Here is a 20,575-nt window from a genome sequence, read left to right on the forward strand (position 1 = left end):
CCCCTGCTTTTTTATTCTAGCAACTTCCCCCTGAAGAAGGGTCTTGGTCCAAAATGTCGACCTTTATTCATTCCATGGATGTTGTCTGACCTGCTGAGTTCCTCCAGCATCTTGTGTGTGATGGTCTCTGAAATATTCTTTGCTAATATCCACAGTGGTTATTGGTGCAGCATCACAGTGGAGCCAAGTTTCTCCTTGACCTGATGTGCACTCCTATATTGTTAAAAAAAAAGTCCAAATATTGCATGAGGTGGCACAATTGTACCTTTGGCACTCCATTGATATGGACACTGCAAAAAAGGCTTCTCCATTGTCTTTACCTCAAGATAACTGTTGAGGGTTAATGATAGCTTTACTATGCAACCAATCAGCATCATGCTACTTATTGGTCTCTTCTACTTGTTTTAGCACTGCGCTACTGAACATAAGACCCCCTTTTGATTGTGTTGTGAGGAAGCTTCTAATAATAGTCAATAAGACATTTTGTATTTCAGCGGTGACCTCTAGCTGCATGCAGAAAGAGGAACCTGTAAGCACCAATTATTTACAACATCTACAGTAACACAATATTGCTGTACCTATTTGAGAGAGATGTGAAAGTGTAGTTCATTCTATGAAGTATGTTTTTCCTTTAGAAAAGCCCTATTCATTTGCATTAAAAAATCACTTTGTGGGAGTTCTGAATCATGGGTTTTGCTGGTGTCCATCCAGAGGCAGCTGTGAGTGATCATTGTTCTTTCATGGGAAGAGAATAATAGTGATATTTGTGAAGAGAGCAGAAGGGTAATCACACAAACTGATCTTATTTTAACCATCAAATGAATATATGGAAAAGTGACCATTTCCAGTGATGTGGATTTGACAATACTGAAATATGGAAAACTCCCAATGCTTCTACAGCCGTAAATAAAGATGCATTTATTTTCATCTTTAACCTCCATCGGCATGAAAGTCAGATTTTGGACATTAGCATTATCTTAAATAATATCAAAATTCCCTTGGTATTTCTTCAATTGCTAGTGAATATTGTAATTTGTGCTTGGCATTAGCAATGTGTTTTGTATTCTTGTTTCGCCTAGGAAACATTAATAAACTGCTAGGTAGTTCAGTTATTTGGAAATGTGTTATCTTTTGTGCCTATACTAACTGTTGAAAAAAATGACCCATTTAGTTCCATTTCTTCCCATTTAGCCCTTTTTGAGTATTCAATTCAATCATAACAATGCTCTGTGTAAAATAAATTATTTATCTACCCCTTGGTTCTATTTGTTAGCTATCTGTGTCCTCTGGTTACAAATCTTCCAGTCATTGGAAATTGTATCTCCTTAGTTACACTAACTCAAAGCCCTTCCATAATTATTAACACTTTTATTAAGCCTTCTCTAGACTAAAATCATTATTTCTTGGATTATTCTATTAAGTCTCTTTTTTTTCCAACTGTAAGACCTTAATATCTTTCCTAAAGGTGGTAAGAATTGGGCACATTACTCCAGTTGAGACTCTTAGCTATTGTCTGATGTAGAGATGCTTGTTTTCAAACAAGTTTGATTACAGCTGCAAGTCAAACAAAGACCACAGATTAAATATGATCAGTGGTTGATTACTTAGTGTAGGGATAAACAAATCAAAGGAAAATGACTCTTTAAGGTGTGAACTGCAGTAAGTCTTCTATGATGACAGGAAATTTTTGGCTCATAGTTGATATCCTAGGAAATAGGTGTATCAAACAAGTAATTATAGTGCCTTCAATGATATTGCTATATCTTGGTTTTTGCTAAATTCCCCAATTTCTTTTCAAGATGGAAATGAAGAAGCAGGAGAAGAACTGGGTGAAGAAGAAGATTGGTTTGGAAATGCCTCTGAAACTCCTTCCGAAGTCTCCTATTTAGATGTACAAGAGGACCTTAATGTGTCACCTGGGAAAAAGCTGCAAGAACAAGAAACCTCTCCAGATAACTCTTCAGGATGCACAACTCCCATTAGGAACTCACTGGAATTGCTAATCTCCGAAAATGATCAGGTTGGAGACATCGTGGGTAAACAGGATGTATTGTCACCTGTCTCATCACCATTGTTACATGAAATGGGCTCCCCTGTTTTGCCTAAACCAATAAGTAGCAATTTGAGACGACTGCTGGAGGCTGGACCAGTCAGTGGCAGCTCTGGTCTGGGAGCTAAGGAAAAAGAGGGTTCTGCAGATGGTCTTGTTTCGGCTTTGCCTCTGTCACCATCTTCCCCTCATGCACTACAGTTAAGTGTTCTTGCTAGGAAGTTAGCTGCTAAACAGGAGCAAAGTAATAATTTTAGTCCAAGTAACAGCTTTATGTGGGACCAAGATATTTGGCTGCAGAGTTCATCATCTTGTAGTTTATCACCTGCTTCAGCCACACAGAAACTAAAAGCAGCTGCAAATGCAGTTCGCCTGGACAAAAGTCTTTCAAGGGTAGAGGAGCCTATGAGGTTTAGTCCATACTCGTCAGCTTACAGCCCTATTCAAAAGCAGTCAGCTAGTTCAGCACTGGCTGCTCTCTCAAAGAAAGTTAGTGAAAGAAGTCAGTCTTCTGCTCAAGATCAGAAGCGTCCAGGAAGTTCTTTCCTTTCTCTGGCCTCAATGACTTCATCAGCTGCCCTCTTAAAAGAAGTTGCAGCTAGAGCTGCAGGTAATATGATGGTTGAGAGAAAAGATCAACTTATCCCAGGAGACACCTTAAAATCTATGGAAGTGAAGCAAGAAAAAGTGATTCCATCAGTTCCATTAGAATTGCTGTTGGCTGCCCCCAAACAGAAATCTCTGAAGCCTGCCAATCAAGGTAAAAGTTAAATTCTGGTGTTTTTATTTTGATGTCTATCCTTTTCGTGACTTTTTGTGTTTATCACATTTACTTGTCACTATGTTATTCTGAAGTACTTTTCAGATGTCTTGATGGGCTATGTTTATCCAATATCATATATTCAGATATTGAAGATGGGGAGGGAGTTGCATTCAAGTTATTCAGAGGTTCCCAAGAAGTGCTTTTTTAAAGGAAACCCTTTTGTTTTTAATGTGAGCTATGTCTGTGTGTGTGAGCCTCCACGGTGAATGTTATATTTTGTGAATAAAGAACTGCAGCATAGTTAATTTTTCCCTTTATGAAGGCTGATACAAAATTCATTCTAGATTTTGTCAAATTTGAGCTGGCACTATTGGAAAAATCATAAATCTCTTATTTTTGGGGCCATCTCTGAAGGTTTGGATTGTTTTTTTCCCTAATATTCACTTAAGTTAATTCATTTCTTACATCTTACGTTGACATGAATTCTCTATACACTAGTCTAATTCCCCATTATCTTGAGCTGAGTCAGTGTTAGAGAACACATATGCAGTCAGATGAATTACTTGAAGCTTTATTATATTTTACAGTTTCTGAGGAAGAGGGAGGAAAATCCTTCCAGTGTCCCATTTGTGGTTTGGTTATAAAACGCAAGAGCTACTGGAAACGGCACATGGTGATTCACACAGGGTTAAAGAGTCACCAATGTCCACTCTGTCCGTTCCGCTGTGCACGCAAAGACAATCTGAAATCACACATGAAGGTACCTGAAGTGATGCTTTTTCTTTACATTTCTCTGTGCATTTTCGTTATGATTGTGGAGTAGTACAAGTATTTAAATAAAGGAAGAAATAACTGAAGTGACTGTTGACAATTACTTAACGAGATGTCTAAATAGAACCAATCTCATTGCTGGAAATTAATTTGTCCATTAAGTTCAGCTAAGAGGAGGTGACAGTTTTATTATAAATTATCATCCTAAAACCAGAAAATTTGTGATTGTTAGCAAACTATAGATGCTTAAAAAAATAGAAAATTACCTCTCCCATCCAAACATCTCCTGAAAGCAGTTTTATAGACACTAACAGCAGGAATTCTGCAGATGCTGGAAATTCAAGCAACACACATCAAAGTTGCTGGTGAACGCAGCAGACCAGGCAGCATCTGTAGGAAGAGGTGCAGTCAACATTTCAGGCCGAGACCCTTCATCAGGACTAACTGCAGATGCTGAAAATTCAAGCAACACACATCAAAGTTGCTGGTGAACACAGCAGGCCAGGCAGCATCTGTAGGAAGAGGTGCAGTCGACGTTTCAGGCCGAGACCGTTCGTCAGGGTTACTTCTAGTTAAAATCCCAAGTACAGTTAATGTCAAAAAACTTTGCTTTGTCAGGGAATTCATGCAGTTGGTTTCTATGTTCACCTTTATATATAAGCATACTATCCCTATGCGACATCTCAGCAGGGGCTGATAAATGTAATGGCACAGTGTGTATTTAATTGGGTAATAAGTCTGGGCATGCAGCTAATGTTTGATGTTGGTAAATGCAATAAAAATAATTTTTTTTAGTCATCAATTCAGTTAAAATTTGATCTAAAAATCAAAACTGTCGTTTTGTAAGAAACAATTGTAAATTATGAGAATGAAAATATTCAAATCGTAATTTTTGCTTGGTTCTTACAGTTTTTTTGCAGCAATTATAATCCACTTAATGATGAGTTTCATGATTTTGCCAGAAAAGATATCAAAATGAAATGAACCTGGGAATAAATTGGTGGTTCAAATGTTTCAATTTAATTTTATGGAAATAGCTAGGTGGCCTTCTGTTACAATGTGACGAAATTACTGTTATTATCTCTATGAAAGTCAGCTGCCCTTTAATTCACATGACCTAAAGTACTAAAGTCATGAAGTAATTTACTGTGCAGGATAACTTTTTAACATTTATAACATTGAAAGTTAGAAGAAGTCAGATCAACTAGCTTTGGGTACTTACTGAATGTTTCATTTACGCATGCAGCAGAATGTGGACATGCCTTTAATCACCCCAGTGTCTCCAAAATGCTTGTTTTTAAGAAATTACACTTGGCTTTCGGTAACCTTTTCAGGTTCATGCATGCATTTATCATTCTGTGCCATATGCATAATTAAAACCAAGAACGTTGGAAATACTCAGCAAGTTGGGTAACGTGTAGAAAGAGAAACAGTTAATGTTTCAGGTCTGAGAGATAAGTTATGAAGAGCGATCTCTGAAACATTAACTGTTTCCTGTCTATTGTCAGTAGTGAAGAAGTGTCTTGGCCCGAAACATCGAATATCTATTCATTTCCATAGATGCTGCCTAACCCTGTTGAGTTCTTCCAACATTTTATGTGTGTTGCTTTGGATTTCCAGCATCCGCAGACTTCCTCTTGTTTATGAACTATTTCTTGTTTCACAGACGCTGTTCCCAAGTTTTCAGCCTCTGTAAATGTCCTGATTTTTCATATATTCTATGCATATCGAAACAGTGCTTGTTCCAGTAAACTGTAGTTTTATTTTCTTCTAATTGTAGTGGCACAGCATAAGAGCTGCTGCCTCTTGGCTCCAGTGACCTTGGTTCGATCCTGATTTCCTGTTCCACACTCTTCCCTATGATTGTGTAGGTTTTCCCTGGGTACTCTTGTTTCCTCCCACATTCCAAACGAAGGTTGGGAGGTGAATTGGCTCAAGTAAATTGCCTCTAGTGGGCAGGCAAGTGGTAGAATGTGGGAGATTGTTGCAGAGAGCATGGGAGAGTAGTGGAGAGTCAGACTAATTTGTGTGAATTCAGTGTATCTAAACGACTGCCTTCTATGTCTTATGGAAACAGAATAAGTAATCCAATAAATTTAGGGACAGGATTAGCATTTCTTACAGCATCATAATGTACTGCAAACTTTTGGATGTGATTTTAAAAATGTACATTCAGAGGAAAAAAATGGTAAGAAAACTTTATTAAATTGTATTTCAGGTAAAATCTCCTCTTCTAAATCTTTATATAATAATCAAATGTTGGCATTCTCTTGTGTTCATTTGACCCAGCTCAACCCCTGCAGTGTGAAGCCTACATGCTCATTTGTTTTGTCTATAATAGACGTGTCCTTTTTGTTTAGTTGACATCACAAAGCCCCCTTGTTCTATTTGCATTTCAAGTGGATTGTTCTGCTTTAGGAAGTGGTGCTAGGTAATGTCACAGATAATCAATTTGTAGAAAAAGATGAGACATAAAATAGTTGTAAGCTTTTAATGCACTATGTTGATTGAGCCGGCTGATTTGATTTTTCTTTTGTCTTCAGATAGCTGTTTCTTTTGCTAAAACAGCGCTGTTTATTTAATTGGGGAGTGACAAGGGTAAAGGTCTGATTTAAAGCTTTTATTATGTTATCTTATTCTCTTTACAAACAACTTTGTCAATCATCAGGTTCATCAGCACCAGGACAGAGGAGAAACTTTCCACTGTGAGCTTTGCCCTTTCACCTCATCTCGCCATTTCAGTTTAAAACTCCACATGCGCTGTCATCAGCACTTTCCCAGAACAGAGGTGAAGGTCAAAGAAGAGATTACTGAATCTGAGGTCAAAAGGCTACCTTCTCATGAAACTGCTGATAAGGACGAGGGAACACAACTACTTGGAAATAAGTTAAAAATTCAGGACCATCTTTTGTGTGAAACCGCAGCAGATAATTGTAAGGAAACTGCTGTTCCACTGAAGTCAGTTAAAGAGGAACCCAATGACGAGAATGTCATCAGTGTGTCATTACCAGATAGTCATCGGTTTGGCAAAAGACCAGAAGCAATCCAACAGGGTACTATAAATCCATCGGAGCCATCTGACTTGACAGCTACCCAGAAAGTGTTTCTCTTCAGCCAAGACATCTCTGCAACAGATTTTCTTATGAATTTATCAGGTATTTCACTTTTGTTTGTTTAAAATGTATCATTTTTTGCCTGTTACTTTAAACTGATGGTAACTTTTATCTTAAAGACTTGCTGCATTTTTGTGATAATGTGAAAAGTTAGGATATGTCATTTTTTTCTTGAGTTAAAAATGCAGCAATGGTTTTGTATATTTCTGTATGCTGTAATCTGAGGGTGAAATCTGAAACATTTTTTCACACAATGTAGTTAAGCTGTGAATTATTGGCCACTGATAACTGCAGATGTTGAATCAATTGTATTTTTTTGTGTCTGAGATTAACGGCAACCTTTTATTATTTTATTATATCAATGGGAACAATATAAATAAACAATGCTGATAGACTACTATTTCTTTAAAAAAAGTATTGTTTTTTTCCCTTGTAATCAAAGAGTTGAGGAATATGTTTTGGTGCTAATCTATAATACAAATATTGAGGGAAGTATTTTACATTAGTAAAATTTAAAATATTTCCCTTAATCAAATGGATCTCATCTAAAAGTGGCCTCATTCACTTGGCTCCTCCGTAAGTGAAATATTGTCAAATCGTCTGAGAAAGTTTATGGTTCTTTGAGGTATTGCAAAGATTTATCAGGAGTTATTCTAGACCTGATAATCTATAGTTCTGTTTTGCATTTGTGATTGGTCAGCACTGTAAAATGCTATATCTGTTGAGTGAGGCAGCTAGATAAGATTTGAACCTTTATTATGGTACAAAAATGATGTATCCTGATTCCAAACTTTTAATGCATTGTCAAGTAATGTTCTGGAGTGTTCAGTATATTCTTTTGAGGTACTAATTCCAGAATAGAGGTTTGAATGAGTTATACAATAGCTGACAACCTAGATTTATTTTATGATGATAAGTTTGCTGTGAATGTTATAGCACCAAATTCAGGGAGAGTTATTACCCTACAACCATCAGGCTCCAGAACCATGTCGATAATTTCACTGACTTCAACTGTGAACTGATTTTACAACCTACAGACTCACTTTCAAAGACTCTTTTACAATTCATGTTCTCAGTTTTTTTTGTATTTGCAGCTTTTCTTCTTTTGCACATTGGTGGTTGTAAATTCTATTCAATTTCTTTATTTTTCCTGTAAAAACCTGCAGGAAAATGAATCTGAAGGTAACATACATACTTTGGTAACATATGGTAGCACATACATACTTTGATAATAAATATACTTTGAATGTTGAATTTACTTTGAACTTTGATACAGATTGCTAAATATAGAACAGCAACAGAATACAGTAATAGAGCTATTAAGTGTATCATGGAACCAATCTTGAGGTTGTAATTTTGGTCACTCAGTTTACGATAGTATTTGAAAAGGGCAACATAGTTAATAAGTTACTAGATTCATTTTGCTAATTGTGTACATGAATGTATTTACAGCTGCACTTTATGATGTATAACATAGACATTGGGGCAGTAATTACATCATTCTGGCTACATGTTCCACAGTGTTATTGTGCGCTGAGTATAGTTTGTTTATACATATGTAAGACAACAGTTTGTAGTCAGAATAATTCTTCCACATCTTACAAAAGCAGAATCAGTTATTTCTCATTAGAATATATTTTTCCAATGTTAAACCTGCACTATATACATGGTATATGAAGTAGTATAATTGTTGATTCTATGTTTTGGAATGATCTGTCTTTTGTTTTCAGAATCAAATTCAGGTTTAATGTCACCAGCATGTGGCAGCAGTACATTGCAATACCTAATAAAGCTGTATAGATAATAACATAATTGCAAATATATAAAAAGTGAATGCAAGCAGGCTTTTTCCACTGAGGCTGGGGGAGGAAAAAAAAGAGTACATGAGTTAAGGGTGAAGGGGGAAAAGTTTAAAGGGAACATTAGAGGGGGCTTCTTCACACAGAGAATGGTGGGAGTGTGGAATGAGCTGCCAGATGAAGTGGTAAATGCGGGTTCACTTTTAATATTTAAGAAAAACTTGGACAGGTACATGAAAGGGAGGTGTATAGAGGGATATGGTCCAGTTGCAGGTCAGTGGGACGAGGCAGAAAATGGTTCGGCACAGCCAAGAAGGGCCAAAAGGCCTGTTCCTGTGCTGTGATGTTTCATAAAGCAAGCAGAAATAAGTAGTGCAAAAAAAAAGTAGAGAGGTAGTGTTCATGGGTTCAATGTCCATTCAGAAATCTGGTGGCAGAGGGGAAGAAGTTATTCCTGAATCATTGACTGTGTGCCTTCAGGCTCCTGTACCTCTTCCCTGAAGGTAGCAATGAGAAAAGGGCATGTCCTGGGTGATGGGGGTCCTTAATGATGGATGCTGCCTTTTTGAGGTATTGCTCCTTGAAGATGCCCCCGATGCTGGGGAGGCTAGTGCCCATGATGGAGCTGACTGAGTTTACAACTTTCTGCAGCTTATTTAAATCACATGTAGTGTCCCCTTCACCCCCATACCGGACGATAATGCAACCCGTTAGAATGCTCTCCACGGTACATCTGTAGAAATTTGCCAGTCTTTGGTAACATACCAAATCTCCTCAAACTCCTAATGGAATATAGCCACTATCATTCCTTCCTTGTAACTGTATCGATATGTTGGGCCCAGGATAGATTCTCAGAGATGCTGAAACCCTGGAACTTGAAATTGCTTACTCTTTCTACCTCTGATCTCTCTGAGGACTGGTGTGTGTTTTCTCATCTTACCCTTTCTAACGTCCACAATCAATTCTTTCGTCTTACTGACATTGACTGCAAGGTTATTGCTGCGACACCACTCAACCGGCTGATCTGTCGTGCTCCTGCACGCCTTCTCGTCACCATCTGAAATTCTACCAACAATAATTGTGTTTTGTTAGCAAATTTATAGACGGCATTTGAAATGTGCCTAGCCACACAGTCATGGGTGTAGAGAGAGCAGAGCAGTGGACTAAGCACACAACCTTGAGATGCGTCAGTGTTGATTATCAGCAAGGTGGAGGTATTATTTCTCATCCACACAGACTATGGTCTTCTGGTAAGTAAGTCAAGTATCCAGTTGCAGAGAAGTATCCAGTTGCAAGGGAGGCACAGAGGCCCAGGTTTTGGAGATTTTTGATCAGACCTGTAGGAATTATTGTAACTGTTGAGCTGCAGTTGATAAACAGCAGCCTGACATAGGTATTAGTATTGTCCAGGTGATCCACGGCCAAATGAAGAGCCAATGAGATCACATCCAGTGTAGACCTATTGTAGCGATAAGCAAATGGCAGTTTCTTGCTGTGACGGGTTGATTCTAGCCATGGCCAACCTCTCAAAGCACTTCATCACCATAGATGTGAGTTCTACTGGACAATAGGTGATAATGGTAATTGTTACATCTACATCAGTTGAAATTAAAGTGGGTTGAAAGCTAACTACAGGCACGTTCACATGAGCTAGTTCTGATTTTAAAAAAAATATTATGCTTGAAACTTGGAATAGTGGTTACCAATTTCAGTATTCTTTGAGCTATAGATTTCCTATAATTTTACTGCAGTTTACAAGATTACATTGGTGTTCAAGTGGTAGTTAAATCTTTTAAAATCCATCTCCTACTGTGCTGAAATTCAATTAGTTTCCGAGGAGTTAAGAGTTATGGTTGAGATGAGGGAGAAGGGAAAGATTGATGTGAGATTTAATTTGTCATCTTGAATTCAAAAATACATTTTGAATATATCTGAACTAAGATAAAGTACTGTGCAAAAGTGTATATATAGCTAGGATGTCTAAAACTTTTACAGAGTGTTTTTGTAATTTTATGTATTGCACTGAACTGCTGCCTTGGTGCAAGAGTAACACAGAATATAGTGCTTGGTGACAAATTTTATTTCTTGTTGGCTCTGAAATTGAATCAGACAGGCAGTTGATTTTACCTTGGAAAGGGAGACATCCAAAGGTTTTGTCTTGCAGAAGCTTTGCTGGGTGTTGGATTATAGATAATGTAATGAATATGAAGAACTATAGTCTGGTAAGGAAAGGCAGTAATTTCCTAGTTGCCATCTAGGTTGGTTAGTGATTTATATAAAAAAAAAGAAAATCAAACAGAGTAGTAAACTGTTGAACCCTGTTTTGTCATTCCGTGAGATTATGACTGTTCTCAAATTCATCTAGTTGCTTTGGAAACACATTTAATTGATTTTAGAAAGCCAAGGATATCAACCTCATAATTTCAAAATAACACATGAGCTGTCACATACTGTTTTCTGTAGTAGAGAAGTTCACTTTAGCAGCAACCTTTGAAGTATTTCCTAACCCTTCTCCTGAAATACTGGGCTCTGACTTTTAATTCTTTCTCTCTTTGTTTAATATTCCATGTTTGTAAAGTTTCTGTAGCTCAAAATCTTTGGGATTTTAGTCAAATTTTCCTTTATAAGTTAATAACACCTTATCTCTGAATCAAAAAAATTACAGATTCTAATTCAACTCCTAAAAGAAAACCTCAGTTCCACTAGCCATTACCTGTTGTACTAATTCCACTTCTCAGCACTATGTCATGTGTTTCAAGTACTCACCTAAATACTACTTAAATACTGTGATTGTAACTGCTTGCATCATATCCACAGGCAATGCATTCCAGGTTTCAACCAGCCATTCTCTGATTGAAAACAATTCTTCCTTAAATTCCCCTGATTTGTTACCCCTTATCCAAAACCTTGTGTATTCTGGTTTCAAACGTCTGCTGTGTGGTAAAGTTTCTTACTATCTGCCTTATCTATGTCCTTAATAATTTTGTACACCAGCTAGGTCCCTCTTCAGCCTTCCAAAGCAAGGCTCAGCCTATCTAGTCTTTCTTTGTAGGTGAATGCTCCGATTGTAAATCAGGGTTTTAAACTGAACAAGAGGGTATGAAAAAGCAGTGGCAGTGAGTCGTGAGGGGGAAACTGACAGGCAAAGTTTGACAAACCGTGGCAGAAAATGTGAAAACTGCAACAAATTCAAAGTTAGTAAAAAAAAAACTGTTTCTAAAAAAAACCCTCAAAACTTAGCAGCATGTATTTAGACCATAAGACCATAAGACAAAGGAGCAGAAGTAGGCCATTCGGCCCATCAAGTCTGCTCCGCCATTTTATCATGAGCTAATCCATTTTATCCTATTTAGTCCCATTGCCCCGCCTTCTCACCATAATCTTTGATGCCCTGGCTACTCATATACCTATCAATCTCTGCCTTAAATATACCCAATGACTTGGCCTCCACTGCTGCCCGTGGCAACAAATTCCATAGATTCACCACCCTCTGACTAAAAAAATTTCTTCACATTTCTGTTCTGAAAAGGCGTCCTTCAATCCTGAAGTCATGCCCTCTCGTACTAGACTCCCCCATCATGGGAAACAACTTTGCCACATCCACTTTGTCCATGCCTTTTAACATTCGAAATGGTTCTATGAGGTCTCCCCTCATTCTTCTAAGCTCCAAGGAATACAGTCCAAGAGCGTGTAACATTGAATGCGTGTAACATTTTCAATAAGATAGATAAATTGATAGGCACATATGAACATGATGTAATAGATGTTACAGAGATTTGGTTGCAAGGTAACCAGGGCTGGGTGATCAGTGAAAGAGCAGGCCAAAGGGGAAAGGAGACCGAGGGGTGGCATTGTTACTGAGCAAAGTTTTCAGAGCAGTTTGACTAGTGTATAGAGGCACTTGATAGTAATGGGGGATCAGTGTGGCTTGGAAGCAAAATTAGCAGAGGTGACAGTGGGCTATTGCACCCCCAAAATGTAATCTTTCTATAGAATGAAGCATAAATGGAGTGTAATTGAAAGGAATTGCAATTGTTTTGGACAAATTTAAACTATAAATTGATTGGAAGAATCAAATCAGCAAGAATATTGTAGAAGAATTCATAGAGTGCATCAGGGTTTGCTTCTTTGTACAGTCTGTTACGGAATCTACTAAAGAACAAATGATTTTACATTTGGTCAAAATAAAGGATTTTGTGATTAAAGATTTGCTAGGTGGCACCAGCATAATAGTGTAAAGGGCTGTCAAAGGATACAGAATATATATCAGTTATAGATATGGCCAGGGAAATACTAGATGGAGTTAAATCAAAGCAAGATTGAGGTATTTCACATTTGGAGGTCAGATGTAAAGGGAACATGTGCAATTAATGGTAGGGCCCTTGATAGCAATGAAGCACAGGGGGATCTTGGGGTTTATATCCATAGCTCCCTGACAGTGGCCATGTACATAGAGAGGATGTTAAAGGAGCCTTATGGTATGCTTGCCTTCATTTCTACTATATAAAACTTAGGTTAGGTTGCACAAGAAGTATTAGATTTTGAGGACACTCAGTCCTCGTTTATTGTCATTTAGAAATGCATGCATTAAAAAATGATACAATGTTCCTCCAGTATGATATCATAGAGACACAAGACAGACGAAGACTAAAACTGACAAAAAAAAACACATAATTATAACATATAGTTACAACAGTGCAAAGCAATACCGTAATTTGATAAGAGCAGACCATGGGCACGGTAAAAAAAAAAGGTCTCAAAGTCCCGATAGCCCATCATTCTCACATGGACGGTAGAAGGGAGAAACTCTCCTTGCCATGAGCTTCCAGCGCCGCAAACTTACCGATGAAGCATCCTGGAAGCACCCGACCAGTCTGACTCTGAGTCTGTCCGAAAACTTCGAGCCTCCGACCAGCCCTCCGACACCGAGCACCATCTCTGCTGAGCACTTCAACTCCACCCCGGCTACCAAGCAACAGGCAAAGCTGAGTATTGGGTGCAATTCTGGTTGCCCCATTACGAGAAGGATGTAGAGGCTGTGGAAAGGATGCAGAAGAAGTTTACCAGCATTCTGTCTTGTTTGGAGGGTAGGTGCTGTGAGAAGTTGAACAAACTTGGGGTGTTTCCTCTAGAGTGGCAGAGCTGAGTGGAGGACTGATAGAAGTTTATAAACTTCTGGGAGGTGTAGATAGGGTAAACAGACTCTTTTCCTCAGGGTAGAAGTGACAAGTACTGGAGGGCATGTATTTAAGGTGAGAAGGAGAAAGTTTAAGGGAAAGGTGAAGGACACTTTTCTTACACAGATTAGTAGGCGCCTGGAACAGGCTGCCAGGAGCAGGGGTAGAAGCAGCTACGATAGTGGTATTTAAGAGGCTGCTAGATAGGCACATGAATAAGCAAGGAATGGAGGGGTAAGGATCAAGTATAGGCAGAAAGGATTTGGAGCTGGAGTTCCCAACCTGGGGTCCACTGCCCTCTACGTAATAGGAATAAATAATGGGAACTCCTTTTTTAGAGTAATTCAACATAGACTTCATGGGCTGAAGGGCTTGTTCTATATGATAGAATTCCAGATGCAGTCAGAGGATGGACACCATAGAACCATTGTTTTCAGCTTGAATAAGGGCAGTTATAATGAGATGGAGGTGTCTAAGCTCAGAGATGGGTCAGTAGGTGAACAATGGCACATACTCAAACAGTGTTCACAGTTTCCAATAGTTAATTCTAATTAAAAAGACAGATTTGGTGAGAAAGGGGCACGATCTGTGGTTAACAATCAAGGTCGTGGGTGATAATATAATGAAATGAAAGGTATGAAGTAACGAGGGCTGATCATAGGCCAGGCAACTTGGAAGTTTTTAGGAACTAGAGAAGAAAATGATTTTAAAAAGAAACTTCTGTGTAATATCAAAACGAATGGCGTGTTCTGTGAATAAATGTTCTAAGTGAAATGTTGGTCCACTTGAGAATGAGGAGAGTGCATTAGTAACAGGGAAGAAAGAAATGGTAGATATATTAAATCAATTTTTGCATCTGCCTCATCATGGAGAACATTCCAAATACCTCTAAGAAAGCACAGACACGAGATTCTGCAGATGCTGGAAATCTTGAACAACACACACGAAATGCTGGAGGTACCTGCTGGATTCTTTCAGTATTTTGTGTATGTTGCTCTCTCAGAAAACAGGTGGGCTAATTTTAAATAACATGGAGGATCTTGTGATTAGGATTTGTAGAAGGTAAGCTAACAAGGCTACAGCGGATAAATTGTTGAGACCCAATAGCCTTCCCCAAATAATTTAAAATAAGTAGTGGACCCAACAGATGAAATTTTTCAAAACTTTCTAAGTTTCGGGAGTGTTCCAGAAGACTGGAAAATAGACAATGTGATGTCTTATTGAAAAGGAACAACTCGGAATGTTCAGTTCGGATAACATCTAGTGTTGGCAAAATGCTCATCAGTAATCACTGGAGGAATTAAGCAATTGTTTAGGTATGCTGAATATAGTCAACACAAAAGGTGAATAGTATTTGACAAATTTGCACAATTATTTTGAGGATGTAAGAGGAATTGATAGAGGGGAACCTATGCGTGTAATGTATTTAGAATTCCAAAAGCCATTTAATTAAATGCCACACAAGAGTTTACATAAATTAAGGGCCCAAGATATTTAAAGAATAGCATTAACATGGATTGAAAACTGACTTGCATAGAAAAGAGATTTGGAATAAGTAGGTCTTTTTCAATCTGGAAGAATATAACTAGTGGAGTACTTCAGGAATCGGTTCTTGGCGCTGTTGTTCATTATCTACATTAATGATCTGGAGGAGGGAATGAAATGTAATGTTTCCAGGTTTGCTGATAATACAGAAATGGATGGAAGGAGGTACCGTGCTGAGGGCATTGTGATGTTTGCAACAATGTACAGAGTGACTGAGTGAATGCCTGGCTAATAAAGTTTAAGGTGGGGAAATCTGAATTCTTGCATGCCAAGAAGAATCAAAAGGTAATTATCTAAATAGAGACTGTAAATGAATATTCAGGGAATCTATTAAATGATCTCGTACATGAATTTACCAAACGTTAGCAGGTAGGTCTAGTAAATAGTTAAGAAGGCAAAACAGCATTTATGCCTTGATTGCTAAGGGGCTGTAGTTGAGGAATGGTGAGTTTTTGTTATAGTTGTACAGGGTGTGGTGGATCCCACATCTAGAATACTATACACAGTTTGACCTCTTACTTTAATAAGGATATAGTAGCATTAGAGGTGGTCCAAAGGAGATTCTCGTCTGAGGAATTATCTTTGTGAAAGTTGTCCTGATGCGAGAGGCTAGACACTTTGGGTTTGTGTTCATTAGAGTTCACAAGAATAAAAGATGAGCTTATAAGATGTAACATCCTAAGAGGGATTTACTGAGATGTTTTCATGAATGGGAGAGTCACAAACAAAGGGTCACAGTTTCAAAATAAGGTGAAGTAAAAGGATATCTGAAATACTCTGTCCCAGAGGGTGGTGGAGGCCAGATCATTTAAGGTGGAGTTGGATAAATATATGAAAGATTGAGGAATTTTGGGTAATGGAAATTGGTGCAGGATTGAAGCTAGCTTAGATCAGCCATTGTATTGAATGGCAGGTTACAATGGCATAGTGGTTTAAGCCTCCTATTTTATTGTGTTCTAATTGGACAATTACTAGGATCTCTTTCTAAAAATTCGTTGTGATTTTAGGAGTGAAGTTAGGGAGTACTTCATGCATATAGCATTAGAAGTTTTAATTAATGCTAGATTGATTATTAAATTCCAATCCAGTTTTGATAATACCTTTCATTAACCAGAAATCAACAGATAACGAGGTAAAAGTAGATATATTGATTTGGGTCAGAGGTCAGATATGAAAGAAGAACTTGAGAGTTACAGGATTAGACCATGATTAGACCATTCTTCGCGATTTGTGTTGATTGCTACCTCAGTGCAATTTCTTATCTAATCAACATATCTTAGGTACTTAGTGATTGCGCATCTTCAGGTCTCGAGAGTAGAGAATTCCAAAGTTCACAACAAGAAGTCAATTCCAATGTTGTTCTTGTAGTCTGACATTATTATTCTTGAGTTCTTGACTATCAGAAAATGTCTACAATGAAAGCAGTTTGATCTGCTGAGCAATGTCTTTTTTCATATTCCCAATATCTGCCTATTTTGATTTTGAGGAATTTACTCCCCTTTGTATAATTAAAATGTTTCTGCGAATTATGAGGATTTGCCGTTTTTTCTGATATGCACGCTGATGGACAAATCTGTAAGCCAACTGTGGGATCTGGTGATTTGTCTGATCCCCAGGTTCTTTTAGGAGTCCAAGAATGAGTGAAAACTTGTTGCTTCGTGATTGTTTATTTTAAAGTTTAAACAAAGGAACAGATACGGAGCATATGAACTGAGACGAAGGCATAAGACAAGATCAAAGATGGCGATTTTTGCAGAGCCTGATGCTTACATACACAGATAAGACAAATTCCTGAGATAGGGAAGGACCAGTTAAAAGTTACACAGTCACAATGTGTGTCATGTGCTAACACTTAAGGCTGATTTATGCTTGTGCATACTAGCTTACGCCGCAGTCTACGCAAGTGGGCTACACCGCTGTGAGCATTTATACTTGTGTGTTGGTGTGTCTGTGTCGGTCTGCAATTCACCGCCAAAACGCTAGCTGGCGGTGGGGTTTCTATGCCACTGTGTTGAGTTACTTCGTGTTTCAACACGAGAAAACTCAAGCTTCAAACAATGGTGACTGAAACTGAAGGAGGGTGAATTTTCTGTGCTTGTCTGGCCAGTGAGAGACATGGATGAGGAAATGCATTTGAAATATTTTTGGATGACATCAGCTAGATTTGATGATTTGGTTTATCGTCTCCAACCATTTATTTCGCATCAGTGTTCGCAGAGTACTTTATACTTTATTGTCGCCAAACAATTGGTACTAGAACGTACAGTCGTCACAGCGATATTTGATTCTGCGCTTCACACTCCCTGGATTACAAATATTAAATATTAAAAATAGTTAAAATTAGTAAATACTAAAAATTTAAATTATAAATCATAAATAGAAAATAGAAAAATCGGAGGTAAGGTACTGCAAAAAAACCGAGAGGCGAGTCCGGATATTTGGAGGGTACGGCTCAGATCCGGGTCAGGGTCCGTTCAGCAGTCTTACCACAGTTGGAAAGAAGCTGTTCCCAAATCTGGCTGTACGAGTCTTCAAGCTCCTGAACCTTCTCCTGGAAGGAAGAGGGACGAAAAGTGTGTTGGCTGGGTGGGTCGTGTCCTTGATTATCCTGACAGCACTGCTGCAACAGCGTGCGGTGTAAAGTGAGTCCACGGATGGAAGATTGGTTTGTGTGATGTGCTGCGCCATGTTCACGATCTTCTGCAGCTTCTTTCGGTCTTGGACAGGACAACTTCCATACCAGGTTGTGATGCACCCTAGAAGAATGCTTTCTACGGTGCATCTATAAAAATTAGTGAGGGTTTTAGGGGACAGGCCAAATTTCTTTAGTTTTCTCAGGAAGTAAAGGTGCTGGTGGGCCTTCTTGGCAGTGAACTTTGCTTGGTTGGACCAAGTCAGGTCATTTGTGATATTGACCCTGAGGAACTTAAAGCTTTTAACCTGCTCCACTTGCGCACCACCGATGGAAATTGGGTCGTGCGGTCCGCTACTCCTTCTGAAGTCAACAACCAATTCCTTCATCTTGCTGACATTGAGGGATAGGTTATTGTCTTTGCACCATGCCACCAGGTTCTTAATTTCCTCCCTGTACTCAAACTCATCATTACCCGAGATACGGCCTACAATTGTTGTGTCATCAGCAAACTTATATATTGAGTTTGATGGAAACTTGGCAACACAATCATGGGTGTACAGTGAGTACAGCAGGGGGCTGAGTACACAGCCTTGTGGGGCACCGGTGCTCAGAGTGATTGTAGAGGAGAGCTTGTCCCCTATTTTTACAGCCTGGGTCCTGTCTGTGAGCAAGTTGAAGATCCAGCTGCAGATCTGAGTGCTAAGGCCCAGGTTCCGGAGCTTAGGAATCAGTTTATTTGGAATGATGGTATTAAAGGCAGAGCTGTAGTCAATGAAAAGGAGCCTTATGTATGCGTCTTTATTCTCCAGGTGTTCTAAGGAGGAATGTAGGGCCAGAGAGATGGCATCTGCCATTGACCTGTTGCTCCGGTAGGCGAATTGCAAAGCGTCGAGGTTGACTGGTAGGCTGTGGTTGATGTGTGCCATAACCAATCTCTCGAAGCACTTCATAGCAATTGATGTCAGAGCCACAGTATACTCAGAGACTGGCAATCACCATTCGAGTTTTAGCTTCAGGTGGAAGTCAACAGGCTGTAGCAGCTAGCTACAAACTAGCATCAAGCACAGGGTCCTCCATAATTTCAGATGTCTGTAAAGCTTTATGGAAAGCATTGCAGCCAGAGTTCCTTCCCTGCCCTTCAGTTGCCCAATGGGAAGCTATTGCAGCGTAGGAGGAAATGCAATGCTACCAAGCGGACCAACCACAGTTGTTGCGGTCTGCGTCGTTGCGACGCGTAGTTACATTTTGGGAGAAGTGCGCGTTAGGCTACGGCGTAGGGTTCAGCATAGATATTGCATAGGGTTTGCAGCTATGGCGTACATTTAATGCACAAGTATAAATCAGCCTTTAGTCAATGAAAAAATGAAAAGGTGACAAACTGTTATGTAACTACTATACTGCTGTACCACCAGTAGGTGGGGACAAACACCACATTGTGAAAAATATGAGTTTGTGGTTGCGCTGATACGCAACGAGTGAAAGCAACACACTGAGTCAAGCAGGGTCTTGTTGAACTGTTTACTGTTTCAATCCGCGTGCACTTAAGTGCCCGCTCCCAGCATCCTCCGCTCCTGGAAGTGACATTGGCTTCCAGGCCGAGGTCTGCCCTGCACTCAGAGCCCTCTTGGTTGCTGCTGGCTGCAGACTCGCCCGTGACTGCTCGAGCCAGTTCGCTTGCCGCATGGGCGAGCTGCCACATGACACCCCCCCCCCCAGTATTTTAGGTGACTAGGTGCGCCGCGCTGCAGTACCTTAGGGACTGTGTTAGGGAACTGGAGCTGCAGCTTGATGACCTTCGTCTGGTCAGGGAGAGTGAGGAGTTGATAGAGAGGAGTTCCAGGCAGGTGGTCACACCGGGGCCATGGGAGGCACACAAGTGGGTCACAGTTAGGAGGGGGAAGGGGAAGTGTCAGGTACTAGAGGGTACCCCAGTGGCTGTGCCCCTTGACAATAGGTACTCCTGTTTGAGTACTGTTGGGGGTGGGGGCAGGGGACGGGACAGCTCACCTGGGGGAAGCAACAGTGGCCGTGCCTCTGGCACAGAGTCCGGTCCTGTGGCTCAGAAGGGTAGGGAAAGGAAGAGGAGGGCAGTAGTAATAGGGGACTCGATAGTTAGGGGGTCAGATAGGCGATTCTGTGGGTGCAGCCAGGAAACCTGGATGGTAGTTTGCCCCCCTGGTGCCAGGGTCCGGGATGTTTCTGATCACGTCCAAAATATCCTGAAGTGGGAGGGTGAGGAGCCAGAGGTCATGGTACATATAGGTGCCAATGACATAGGTAGGAAAAAGGAAGAGGTCCTGAAAGGAGAATATAGGGAGTTAGGAAGGGAGTTGAGAAGAAGGACCGCAAAGGTAGTAATCTCAGGATGACTGCCTGTGCCACGCGACAGTGAGAGTAGGAATGGAATGAGGTGGAGGATAAATGTGTGGCTGAGGGATTGGAGCAGCAGGCAGGGGTTCAAATTTCTGGATCATTGGAACCTCTTTTGGTGCAGGTGTGACCTGTACAAAAAGGGCGGGTTGTACTTGAGTCCTAGGGGAACCAATATCCTGGTGGGGAGATTTGCGAAGGCTACTGGGGAGACTTTAAACTAGAATGGTTGGGGGGTGGGAATCAAATTGAAGAGACTAGGAGAGAGGTGGTTAGTTCACAAATAGAGAAAGCTAGTAGACAGTGTGTGAGGGAGGATAGGCAGGGGACAGAGAACTGGAGCACTCAGACC

The 20,575-nt window shown here is 39.8% G+C and overlaps 1 protein-coding gene across 5 annotated transcripts in view; it reads left to right on the forward strand.

The window, feature by feature from the left end:
- Positions 1-20,575, forward strand: part of znf827 (zinc finger protein 827) — a 97,475-nt gene that overhangs the window by 12,816 nt on the left and 64,084 nt on the right. For all 5 annotated transcript variants that reach the window (XR_011885753.1, XR_011885755.1, XR_011885754.1 and 2 more), the window contains exons 2-4: positions 1,800-2,810; positions 3,401-3,573; positions 6,253-6,739. Coding sequence is in view for 2 of the 5 variants with exons in the window: in XM_072256022.1 (XP_072112123.1) it covers positions 1,800-2,810; positions 3,401-3,573; positions 6,253-6,739 (1,671 nt within the window). In the remaining 3 variants the exon portion in view is untranslated. The remainder of the gene's footprint in view (positions 1-1,799; positions 2,811-3,400; positions 3,574-6,252; positions 6,740-20,575) is intronic.

The sequence above is a fragment of the Mobula birostris genome, chromosome 4 (assembly GCF_030028105.1).
Source record: "Mobula birostris isolate sMobBir1 chromosome 4, sMobBir1.hap1, whole genome shotgun sequence".
Classification (NCBI taxonomy): Eukaryota; Metazoa; Chordata; class Chondrichthyes; order Myliobatiformes; family Myliobatidae; genus Mobula; species Mobula birostris.